The sequence below is a fragment of the Macrotis lagotis genome, chromosome 7 (genome assembly GCF_037893015.1).
Source record: "Macrotis lagotis isolate mMagLag1 chromosome 7, bilby.v1.9.chrom.fasta, whole genome shotgun sequence".
Taxonomy (NCBI): domain Eukaryota; kingdom Metazoa; phylum Chordata; class Mammalia; order Peramelemorphia; family Peramelidae; genus Macrotis; species Macrotis lagotis.
The window spans coordinates 19,053,387-19,066,493 of record NC_133664.1 but is presented as its reverse complement, the minus strand read 5'-3'; the positions used below and the strand labels follow the sequence as shown (position 1 = coordinate 19,066,493).

Sequence of the window (13,107 nt, the reverse complement as noted above, 5' to 3'; positions counted from 1 at the left end):
GAGAACATCCTGATCCCTCCTGATCCCCAGGGCTTTCGCTCTGGAGTATACATTTGGCAAAAGGCGGATCTTCCACAGGAGAATATGATGCAATTTAAGCATGCCCACATTTGGTTTGTTTGTTTTCAATCAGTGGGAGTGGGTCTAACACTGGAGAAACTAAAACTAGATAATCCTCCTGGACTCCCTGGACTCTAGTGCCCGCGCTACAGTTTCAACGTTCTGTATTTAGTTTTCTGCACCTGTTCTCATTGTCCAGCATCCCAAGGGAAGTTGTTCAATACAATGATCTTCCCTCCCCCCCAAGAAGCAATGAGAGTTAAGTGACTTGTCCAGGATCACACAGCTAGTAAATGTCAATTGTCTAACACAATGATCTTTCAATCTTAAAAAAAAATCAGAGAAATTAGGAAAAGGAGATCCTTCTGTATCAAAAGTACAGTGGGGAGCCAGGGTCATGGGATCCCACACTAAGAACTGGAAAGAGAGACCTGAGACCCATTGAGAGTCTCCCCCTCTCATGTCACAGATGAAGGAATATGGGCTCTGAGGGTGAGAACTGATTTGTCCAGGGAATAAGGGGCAAAACCAAGATTTGAATGCAGATTTTCTGAGCACAAATCCATTGTTCATCATGCTATTCCATGCTATCTTTTAGGGTCCAACTCTTCATCTATTCAGGTACTGAAATTGAACATAGTTCATCTAATCTAGCAATATTTAATGATTTCAATATTTATTTCAGTATTCAACATTAATTCAATATTCAATTAAGGATGACTGTGGACACTATCATCCCCCCAGGAAAACAGTAGAGCATTTGAGAAGCTTGTATAGCTATGAACACACCACTCCTAGACCTGACGATGAGACCTTGATCAAAGACTGAGCTAACTGAAAGATGGAGCTGACAATTTGCAATCTAGTAATTAGGTAAATGAAATCTTCCCATACCTTAAAAATTAAACAGATTAGCTATCTGGCATCAGAAATTGCATTTACTTTGGGGAGGGGGAGGACTAAAGTGCCAAGGTCACTTTTTCCATCACTGACCACCCTAAATGAGTAGATCAGGGATCATAGATTTTGAGCTTGAAAGACACCCATTGTTTCCAACTCTTGCTCTTTACAGGTGAGGCAAATGAGACCCAGAGAGGGCTCAGCATCTGACATGGGATTTGAACCAGCATGGTGCCACTCCACTTCCCATGAGTCACAAGGTACAGGAAGCAGTATGGTTCACTACTTAAGTCTGATGTCATTCTTCTTGGATCAGTCTGATTGCCTCTTTCCCTTCTCTGACTGCTTAAGGAACCTATGTCCTTATCTCCCCACAGAGTCACACATTAAGGTACTGGAAATGGAAGATGATCAGTTTGAAATGAACCATCCATTGCCAAGAGTCTCCAATACTAGGGCTTCCATTTTGAAATATTAGTGATAAAGTGAAGCAAGAGAAAATACAAGATAGGGTGAGCCATGACAAGGGACAGACCTGCAACAGAACAGAGGGTGGAAGGCAAGGTGGAGAGAAAGACAGGAGAGGCTAATGGGATGCCATGAGAAGGAGTAAGGGAATTGGGTAAAGAGTGGGGGCAGGGTCTAATATGGGAGGAAAGTATGAGGATGAGCTGGGGAAAAGACCATGGGGTGGGGGTGCTGTGCTGTCTGTCCATCTTTTGAGTAGTGCCCTCATGTGTAACCATTGCCAACCCCTTGCCCAACCATGATGAATGCCACTTGGCTTGTGAGATGTCCACTTACTTCTTGAGATGAATCATTAGGTATCTGAGCGTCTCATAATGTGCAGGGGGCAGCAACATTAAGACTTCATGAACAGCCTCTAACCTCTCATCTGGGTTGGAGATTTCTGTGGAATCAGACAACATGAATATCAGCATGATCCAGACTGTACACAGTTGAACAGACTCTAGCACGTTCTGCTAGTATGGCTGCTGTTTTTCAAAAACTCAGAGATTTTTGTTTTGAAATAAAATCTACTAGTTAGCCAAAGAGAAAAGACATGAGAAAAGTGTTCATCATTGGTTCATTCTGGTAAAGGGGCCTTGGCATCTCTCTATTGACTGTCAGGTGTTTGAGCAGCAAGGTGGGGAGGACCTGAAGATGGGGCTCCCATTCATTGACTGATAAATAATAGCCTTGGTGACCCTATAATGCCAATCATAGACTTGCTGAAGATAGCAGTTGGATGAGGGTGTAGTCAAGGAAAGCTAAAACCTGAATCCTTCCAGAAAAATATTCAGGCTTAGCTATTGAGAGAAAAAGACCTTCCTCACACTACTGATGGAAAATGTTATATTAGTCCCTGCCTCCAAGTAGCTTAATCTGTGTTGGAGAAAGGGGAGGGAGGAGAGAATACAATCTGCATACCAAGAAGTGAATGCCAAATGCTTTCAAGAGCAAAATAATACTAACAGAGGAAAGAGGGAAAGGCCTTTTAGTTGGTGGTGTCTAAGTTGGGCTTTGAAGGAAGCTAAGGTTTATTGGATTTAGTTGAATTTCACGGGAGACCCAATGGGGGCTCATATTTCAAAAAAAGGAATAGGTAGTCCATTTGAGTTTTGATGTTCAGTGGAGCAAATGTAATACCAATAAGCTTTAGGGAGGAAGGTGCCTGTCACTAAGGCTAACAGCTATTAGAAGAGGTGGCAGGTGTTGGCTCTCTCAGTTCCCAGAATAAAGCCATGGGCCTTGGGTGGAGAGAAAGGTGGGTAAAATCTCAGGACAGAACAATAGGATTTAGTCCAGTTTCATTTGGAGAGACAGAAACCCACAGAAGTGACTTGACTTTCTCAAGGTCACGGGGTAGTAAATAGCAGGACTAGGATATGAACTCAGCTCCTATGATTCCCAATTTGGCAATCTTTCCGCTAACAACAACTAACATTTAGGCAGTGTTTACTATGTGCACAATGATAGTTGTGACCTCCCCTCCTCTCCCCTCGGGTTTTCTTGGGAGATCCTGGAATGGTTTTGCCATTTCCTTCTCCAGAACATTTTACTGATGAGGAAAAAGCAAACAGGGTAAAGTGAAATGACTTGCCCAGAATCCCCCAGCTCCCAAGTGTCTCAGGCCAGATTTGGAGGTGTCTTCCTGACTCCACATCTGGCACTCCATCTGCTTCCTAACCTGGCTCTTTATTATTATTATTATCATTGTTATTATCATCATCTCATTTGATCCTCACAGCAATTCTGGAAGGTAGATGTTATCAATATTCTCATTTCTTTTTAGATTTTTCAAGGCAATGGGGATAAGTGGCTTGCCCAAGGCCACACGGCTAGGGAATTATTAAGTGCCTGAGGTCGGATTTGAACCCAGGTACTCCCGACTCCACAGCTGGTGCTCTATCCACTGAGCCACCTAGCTGCCTTAATATTTTCATTTTGCAGCCAAAATAGACACAAGCAGAGATAAAATGACTTACTCAGGGCCACATAGCTAGTAAGAGTCTGAGGAGGATTTGAACAAAGGTCTTGCAGACTCCAGGTTCAGTGCCACATAGTCCTGGTGAGAAGCTGAGTAGGCAGGGTAACTGTGAACACTTCCCATCTAGGGCTTCCCCACAACCCATATATCTGTGCAACCCATATATATGTGCATGATATAGGTACTCTGACATTAGACCTAAGAATGAGGGAGAGGGAAGGACCTATTCTCAGGGGTAGAAATTCCTGTTGGTCGACCACAGCCAGATCTACTGGAAGGTTCCATGCCTCCATGTTTCATTCAATGTACAATCCTGGAGGAAAAATAGGGAAGGTGCTAGATTTGAAGTCAAGTGGACCTGGGTTCAGATTCTATGTCAGATACTGATGGTGTGACCTGGAAAGGTAACAGAACTTCTATTCCATCTTCTATAAAATGGAGGTGATAATGTCACCTCTAGTGGGTCCTTGTATCCCAGAGAAGGACCTTTGAGACCACAGAAATGATAGCTCTTATGACTGGTGCTGGTCATTAAGAGTTGATGGTACTGATGACCAAATGGAAAATGTGGCAAAGACAATCACTTATAATCATCTGATTTTGTATCCAAAGTTTTCATTTTCTCGTACTCCAAAGCCTTTAAACCAAACTAGGCTGGATCCTGGCAGGGTGCTTAATACTTACTGGCCGCATCTATAAATTTGGCATAGGTGTCATATGTGATGACTGGAATTGGTAGGTCTCGAAAGTACAGTTTCAGAGCTCCAGTGATGATGTTGATGTCTGGATATATGTGGGCAGATATATCTGCCTTCTCACCATCTAGGAGAGAGTCAGGAGAGCCATTACTTTCAGGTGCTTTTATTTCTCCATGGGAATTTCAAAGCAGAAATAAAATTGGAAGAAAAAAGGAGGAAGGAAAGGTAAAGGAAAGGTAAGTGAAGTGAGAGAAAGAAAGAAAAGGGAGTAAAAGAAAGGAAGAAAGGAAAGAAGAGGGAAGAAAAAAGGGAGAAAGAAAGGGATATAAAGAAAAAAGAGGAATTAGGGGAAAGGAGGAAGGAAAATAGAAAAAGAAAGAGGGAAAGAAAGGGAGGCAAAAACCTAATTACAAATGTTCCAATCTCAGGTTTTGACTAACCATCTTTCAGTCCTAGAATGCCTAGAATATCCCCTACTAGAATAAAAGCTACCAGAGGACAGGGACTATTTTTTTCTTCTGTTAATCATTGTGTCTCTAATACCCCCAGTGATGGCAGTTACTAAACATTCACTGAATTAAGTTGACTCTGGGAGTCAACACTGGAAGTTACACTGGAATCTAAAGACAAGGAATGCAATCCATAGTAGGGAGAGTTCAGAAGGTTCCAGATCTCAAGGATATAAAGTCACGAATGGTATCCTTCCTGCCTTAAAGAACTTTGATTCAATTGGGAGAGCCAGCAGGTACATATGTAAATATCTACAAATTAAATAGAGCAAATACGGTGGAGTTCAATCTGAGATAGATGGGCCTGGGAGTTCATTCCAGACATGACCAGTGGCCAGATTTTTTTTGTTTTGTTTTGTTTTTTAGTTTTTGCAAGGCAATGGGGTTAAGTGGCTTGCCCAAGGCCACACGGCTAGGTAATTGTTTGAGGCCTGAATTGAACTCAGGTTGTCCTGACTCCAAGGCCAGTGCTCTATCCACTGCGCCACCTAGCTGCCCCCAATGGCCAGTTTTAACTAACAAAAACCCATTGTCTTTTGACAATTGTGTCCATGACAAATCCCAGCAGCTCTTTTAAACATAGGAACTTAAAAAAGCAAAGGTCTCAGGAAGCCCAAACACTACAAGTGCTTATTTGATCCCATCTACTGCCCTTCCTGAGGAGAGGCAGGTGTGATAAGATCCTGCCTTGAAGTTAGAAAAAGACCTGGGGTTCCAGTACTGCTTCTAATCCATCATGACCAAGTGACCATGCACAATTCTTTAAAACTGGAAGTTACTGAGGAGTTATTGATCTGCATCGATACAGGGTCTTTTCACGCTGGAAGTTCCTTTGTGAAAATCATGGTGGGAAGGGAGAAAATGTCCTTGCCCCCTTTAGCACCATTAGAGCTTCACTTTTTGATCTCTTCCAAGTAAAATGGGAAAATAAAAGAAAAAAGATTGTAAGAAGTGGATCATGAGGGAGATGTCAGAGTACTCTGTACTCACTCTTGGTAAAGACATCCAGAGAAAAGCCTGGATTGTTAGAATGAGCTGGAAGAGTTATTGGGGCCCTTTCATTTTATAAATGAGAGCCTACTCAGGCACAAAACTTATTCAAGGAATACACCACCATTAAGTGTCTAAGGGTACATTTGAACTCAGACCTTTGTGATTCTAACACCAGGGTATCAAGTGCTTCTCACTGGCTTCCCTCTCAGAGCATCCTGGTACCCTCGGAGAGTTGGTCAGTCTGGGAGTTCTGCCTGTCTGATCATTCTGGATCTCACACTTCAGCAGTGAACTCATTAAAGGAAACAGAAACTGTCTCTAGATGAAGTTCAAGCAAGGAGGGTATTCTCAAGCATACCTCTGTCAAAGGCCATCTTGACATCTTCAATGTGTTCAGTGAACCCTGAGACTCTGTAGAGGCCTTCTGACTTTAAACCTGAAAAAGGAAAAGTCAGTGAGCTGACTTTCAGCCCCTTCCCCACAAAAAACAATAACCTGGAACAAGACAGGACAGGAATTATTCATCTAATTTTTGAATTAGCAGAGAACAAGAACATATAGGGGCAGCTTAGTGATCCAGTGGAGAAAGCACCAGCCCTGGAGGCAGGAGGAAGGAAGTTGAAATCCAGTCTCAAACAAGTATGAGTTGTTTGACCCTAAGCAAGTCATATAACCCCATTGCCATAGTGGAACATATGGAGAATGTCCTCATTGTACAAGAATGACTGGTAAAAGGGACGTAGGCTATTTTCTTCCCTTCTGGTTGCTTTGAACAATCTTTGTGCTCATTTCATTGCCATTAATCTCAGCCTTGAGAATGAAGGCACTAACAGTGCCTTGACCACAGTAAGTAATTAATCAAAGTTGACTGAATTGGATCTGTCTTCCCAGATGGTCCAGTTACTGCTCAGGATACTTTGCACCAGGACATGGTACTGTCCTGGGTACTGCTGTGAGGAAGATGAGACCATGCTCCACCCACTCTGAGTATCAGGGCCACTAACGCCCCCCACCCCAACAGTGATGAGTTGGAGATGGGCTTTTATGCTGCTTGGGTTTGGATGAGCAGAGTCTGTCATTGACCTTATGGTAAGATGGGGACCCTTGGGCCTTGTAATCTGTCATGCTATTATACCTCCAGGCATTGCCATCTGATCTGCCAGTATACCTAAATAACCTTGCCATCTGCTCTGTACCCTGGGCAGACCATTGGGTCCTTCCACTTGCTGGGCACCTTAAGGCTCCTATATATGTTGTCACCTCTGATTAGAATAGGAGTTCACTGAGAGCATTTCAGGTCAAATTTTCTGTAATAATTTAAGACTATTATTTTCAAGCTGAGGAACCTGAGAAATATAGATGTGACCCAGAGTTCCATGACTTATATAAGTGGAAGGCTTTGAATTCAGTTCTTTCTGAGCCCACGTCCAAGATTGTTTCCACTTCATTACCTAGGCCTAGCTAATACTCAAGATGAAGGTCCCATATTTAGGAAAAGGAAATGATTTTCTGCACCCCCAAAAGATTTCTTGGGACAGCAGGACAAAATGGGACATCTGAATTATAACCCAGGACATGTTAAGCCAACCTGAATCCCAAGGCGGGCACCTCATTTAGCAGAATTAGAATACAGTGTAAATGGCTCATGGATGGCAGAGGCTAATTATACCTTCCCAAATCCCCAAGCTATCCCTGATGCCTGGGGGCCAATCTACTCGTGAAGATCTGGGGCACAAGATCATTGATCCCTGTATTCGGAAACTGGAGCCAGTGGTCATCACTTTTCTCTCTCTAGTTCATCAGAATTCCGTTTTTTTATTCATTTATTAACATTCACTGTTCTGACTTGTGTTTTTTACTTTGTCTCATTTCATAGAAGTCTCTCTGGATTCCTCATACTAATCTAAATGGAATTATTTCCTTATCTAGTCCAATATGAATCCCACTTGAAATGAACAGAAGCATCATTCAGTCTTAGAGATCAGCAACTACCCTAGTCTGAGCAGCTAGGTCTGAGCACTGATCCTGCAGTCAGGAGAACCTGAGTTCAAATCCAGCCTCAGACACTTGATTCTAGCTACTTATGTGACCCTGGACAAGATCAACCCCATTGCTCCCCCCCACACACACACACAAAGAAAACATACAACAGGTTACCTAGTCTGATCTGACCTGAGCCCTGATTCATAAGAGGTCAGTGCAGACTTAATAAGAGTATAAACTACATGGAAGAGTGAGTAGAGAAGCTGCTTTAGAACTAGTAAGATCTGGATTCAAATCCTTCTTCAGATTCTTATAAGATCAGTGTAAAATTAATATAATATGGTGAAGAAAAAAGTAAAAGATGAAAAATATGACTTAAAACTAAGAAAAATATGGGGAAAGGAGGGATTATATTTACTTTTACAACAAGACTATTGCAATGTGAAAAAAATTAATTCATTTTTAAAAAAGACTAAGGAAAATACTATTTTCCTTGCTATCCTTCCTAGGCAAGGCATATACGTTTTTCTTTCTTTTTCTTTTAGGGTTGGTTTTTTTGCAAGGCAATGCAGTTAAGTGGCTTGCCCAAGGCCAAACAGCTAGGTAATTATTAAGTGTCCAAGGTCGGATTAGAACTCAGGTCCTCCTGACTCCAGGGCTGGTGCTCTATCCACTGTGTCACCTAGCCACCCCACATACATTTTTCTTAACTTGACTTCTATCATTTCCTCAAATCATGGTCTTCTTTGAGAAAGAAGGACAAACCAGAACAAAAAAATGAGAACTTTTTGGATCTGTTGAGTTTGTAGAGAAGAAATTAGAAGGATTGGTGATTTAATCACCTTAGAGGAATTTCCAGGGTGAGAACTCCCTCCACCAAATCCTAGAGGATTTTTATTTCTGGACATAGAGGCAGCAGGTGCCTAACTTATAATCATTGTGTTGTTGAGGAAGGATTTGGGTCCTGACCTTCTTAATCTCCTTCCAAGAATTTTATCCATCACAACTACAAGAGGATGGTAAGGAGGAAATATGTAGATTCTGGTCGTAAAGTAAACTTGAAAAGGATTCATTTGACACTGCTGGGCAGGCCCCTTCCATCCAGAGCCTCTAAGAGTCTACACACCAAACAACAGATATGTTAAAACAAGTCAAAAAACTTGTCCCAAACCTCTGCCCTCGATCTCTCGGATGCACATGTCGACCACCATGGGTCGCTGGGTGTTGTGGGCCTTCACCAGGGTGGTGAGATCACAGCAGTACACTTTTTTGATGCGCTTGAGGTCTGGCTGACAGTCATTGGGAACATGCTTGGAGCATTGCTTGTGGACATTCAAGCCACAGTCTGGAAAAAAAAAAGGGAGGATTTCATTAGCTCTTGACCCACTTTCTGCATTCTGCCTGTTGTTCCTGATGGCTAATTTATTCTCTGAAACATGTGCATGGAGAGGTCTGAAGAACATCCCTCTGAATGGCCAAGTTGCTCAGAATCATTGTGAAGAGTTATTCCATGGTGCTGACCAGTATTTGTGATCCATCTACTATGGCTCCAGTGCAGAATGTTGGGCATATTTCATTCTAATAACTCTGGAAATTAGCTTGGGTGAATGTGTAGATAAGATCGGGGAATCCTGGGTCCCCTTTATAGCCACCACCCAGAATTCTCTCCTGATCACACCCCCCAAGTTGTTCCCCTCATGAAATTACTTTGTGTTATGTAAACATAGTGTTGTTACCTCTCCCTCACAAGTAGGCCACTCCTTTCTTGGAGGGAGGGGAGCATTTTATCTCCTGCATAATATGGGTTTACATATATTCAATGATGCATTGGCTAGATATGCTTAATAACATAAGTATTGACTATAATTAAAGCTGAAAGGGATTTTTAGAGATCACCCAAGAACACTGGCTTATAGATTTAGAGTTAGAAGAAACCTTGGAGGCCTTTTCTTTAGCACCTTTCATTTTACAGATGAGGAAACTGAGTCCCAAGAAGAATAAGTCATTTGCCCAAGGTCATGCATCTTGTAAGTGGCAGAATCAAGACTTTTACTCAGGTGTTCAGTCTGAGTCTGGAGTTGCCTTCCCAGATCAACACTGCCATTTTGTAGGTAATAAAACTGGAGTTTAGAGAGAGAGGAAGAGAGATCTGTCCCAAACCTTGCATCTAGCATGCATACATGCAAAAAATACCATAGCCTGAACATCTGTATCTACTCATCCTTGAAAATATAGCCCCCAAGATCAGTTTTTCTCTGAACAATCTAGGAGATGTGGAAAGGGGAAAAAATGGGCAATGATCAGACAAAAGAGCTGGGCGGCTGCTGGGTTCTAAGTCACTCCAAAGGCGCGAACACAGAACCAATGGGAACACGACTATAGTTAACCCAGTCCAAGTTTGATGCCCTACTCACGTCCCTACACCACCAATGACCAGGTTACAGTAGGGACTTAATACATGCTTTTTGATGGATAGATTATTCAGTCATTCCCTGCTGAGTCAGGAGCTAGGAAACTCACTCTCAAGGAAATAGGAATACAGAAACACATTCACCCTTTATCCTGACCACTGAAGGAGGAAAAACTCAAATACAACATTCCATTATCTGTGAATTATTCCATTATCTGCAGCCCCTTTAACGGATGGTTTCGATGAATGAACATAGGAGCCTCATTTTTTTGGTGGTAGAGGGGAAGGATGACAACTTTTTCCCATTGCTACAATTTTATATGAATTTAATGTCCTTCCTAGGGAATTGTTTGCATTCTTATGCTGCACCACACCAAGGATGCATATTTTTGTGTGTCTTTGTAGCCAGGCAACCTTAGAGGAAAAACTACAATGCAGTTAATCATTCTTTATTCAAATTTTTAATGTGCTATAATAATACTTAAGACTAATTTGCTCATATGTCTACTCTATTAAGTCCTTATAAAATTATTTCCCTGACTATGCTTTCCTCCAAGAAAATGCAATTAACCTACTTATGAAGCAATGGTCATTATTAATTGCTATAATAATTTACTTTTAAATGTAGTCCTTTCTGGTCACAAAGTATTTTCATATGCATGATCTCATTCAGGCCCCAGAATTAGCAGGTCTTCCATTTTTTATAAAAAAGGAAAACCAAGGGCCAGAAATCAGATCTTGTTGGAGACACTGAACCTAATTATTAAAGAAAAATGTCATTTAAGGAAAATTATGTGACTCTATCACTGATTTTTCTCTTACTTGCCACAATAGATAAGAGAAATTCTGAGATTCAAGAAAAAAAATTCTTCCACAGATGTTTCAGTAGTGTTTTCCAAAGTGATCAATCAATCATTTATTAATGGTTAATTAATCATTAACATGTTACTTCGTTGTGTCAGGGGCCATGCCAGATGCTAGAGCCACAAAGACAATGGTAGGATAGTCCCTGCACTCAAGGACTTTATATTTTTACATAACCAGGCTGCTGGTGATTCATCATGGGGTGCCAATAGGTGGTATGATTAGGTCCCTACTGTTCATTGATCTTGCCTGGACCAGAGATGAGGCAAGTGGTTGTTGGGAATTTTTGAGAGGCAGTCTGATGGGGATGGCCTGGATGATCCAAGAACCTTCTGTTTAGGGAGGCAGTGGCAGAATAGAAAGAGCCATAGTCCTTTCCTGTGTTAGAGGTCACAGGTTAGAAACTCCTCTTGGATACTTACTACCTCTGTGACCCAGAAAAACTCATTGAACCTCCATGAGCCTCAGTTCCTCATCTTCAAAATAAGGACCTTGAACTCTATGGTCCCTGAGGTCTCTTTTGGCTGTGTTCTGAACTATCAATCTTGTTCTGCTCAAAATGGGTGGAACTTTTACCATGGGCTAGTACATGGAAGGGCACCCCAAAATCTGTTTTCTCTCTCCTCTTTCTAAGACCTTTATTTCCTTCATACCCCCCCCCACAATATAAACTTTATTTTGACACTTGTAAAATAGTAATAATGAAGAAGTGATCTTTAGCCAGGGCACCAGAGGACTCCCTATTACAGTGATAGAATAATTAGAGTAATTATTTATAGAGCCTATCAAAATCCTCAGCTGAAAGGGGGCATTGGAGTTCACTGAAGCCATCAAAACTCTCTCAGCAGGTGGCATACAATAATGGAAAGTCCCAGCCAATAAGAGTTGGGCAGAGCAGGGACAGAAGTGACATTCCAAGTTAACAAAAGTACCTTCCTCTTTAGTGGGCATTGAGATTCAAGGTAACTCCATGGCCATGGAATTCAACCCAAACTTGCCCAAGAATGAATGCCCTTGATGTGATCGCTGCAAAGTAGCCATCTACATCTTCATTAAAGCAAGGTTTCTTAACCTGGCTACTGGTTTTTAATTGATTTTTAAAACTGGTTTTGAAAAAGCTTTTTATAAATATATTTCAATAACTTATTCAATAACTTTCTTATTTTATATTTTATTTATCTTTATGTTTTATGTAAAAACATGGGTTCAGAGGAGCAGTCCCTAGGTTGTAATCAATTGCCCAAGAGATCTGTGTAGCAAAAAAAGGGAAAAGAGCTCCTGGCTTACAAATATGCTCCTTGGCAGGGGATGTTCCCATCTGCTTTGGGATACCTCTGCTTAGAATTTTAAGATGTCTGATGGGAAGTGTGATATAGTGTAAGAGACTCCAGCTTAGAAGCAGGAGAATCCTGGGTTTGAATCCTGCATCTGACATTAGTGTAACCCTCCACCACTTCAGACCAGTTTCCTCATCTTTAAAATATCTACAGCCCTGGACTTACGAGAGACAACTTGATAATATGAAGGGAAGTCTAAACTTGGAGTTAGGAAGGCCTGTTCAAATCTTGCCTCTCATACTTTCTAGCTGTGTGATTCTGGGCAAATCACTTAACTCTTTGCCTCAGTTTCCTCATCTATAAGAATGGGGGAGCAAAATAATGCTTCCCTTCCAGGATTGTCATGAGGATCAAATGAAGTAATGAATATAAATTGCTCAGACATCCTAAAAGCCAATATAAATGTCAGCTATTATATTTATTTACAGAATTCTTGTCTGAGAACAGGTTCTAATTTACAACAACCTCCTGGGAGTTTACTTAATAGGAAGGCAACAGGAGTGGTGAGTGTAGGAGGAAGAGAGTCACCAAAAGGTAAATTTTGCTGTTCAAATGTGGGAGGGCTGCCTGTGTTGGTAGAGAACTCACCGGAGGTCTTAGAACATCACCTGGATGACCTTTGCTTGGTTCTTCTCAGGTAGGACTTGTGACTAAGCAGCTCTTAGTTCAAATTTTAACTCCTTTACTTACTCCTCAATTGCCTTTGGGCAAATCCTAAAGCCTCCCTAGACTTTGGGTTCCTCTTCTCTAATGGGATGGGGTTGATTAAATGACCTGCGCATTCTCTTCCAGCTTCAACCTATGATCCTGCAGATAGATGGTCTTGAAGTCCCTTCCAACTATGAGATGTTAGGATTCTGGG

The 13,107-nt window shown here is 41.6% G+C and overlaps 1 protein-coding gene and 1 long non-coding RNA gene across 3 annotated transcripts in view; one reads left to right on the top strand and one right to left on the bottom strand.

The window, feature by feature from the left end:
* LOC141494415 (uncharacterized) overlaps positions 1-10,676 on the top strand; it is a 28,533-nt gene extending 17,857 nt beyond the window's left edge. The window contains exons 4-5 of the long non-coding RNA XR_012470433.1: positions 805-933; positions 1,133-10,676. This is a non-coding gene — a long non-coding RNA (uncharacterized LOC141494415). The remainder of the gene's footprint in view (positions 1-804; positions 934-1,132) is intronic.
* CHN2 (chimerin 2) overlaps positions 1-13,107 on the bottom strand; it is a 281,452-nt gene that overhangs the window by 2,490 nt on the left and 265,855 nt on the right. For both annotated transcript variants that reach the window (XM_074195566.1, XM_074195567.1), the window contains 4 exons: positions 8,806-8,979; positions 6,010-6,087; positions 4,136-4,273; positions 1,765-1,870 (listed from right to left, as the gene is read on the bottom strand). In XM_074195566.1, coding sequence (XP_074051667.1) covers positions 1,765-1,870; positions 4,136-4,273; positions 6,010-6,087; positions 8,806-8,979 — 496 coding nt within the window. The remainder of the gene's footprint in view (positions 1-1,764; positions 1,871-4,135; positions 4,274-6,009; positions 6,088-8,805; positions 8,980-13,107) is intronic.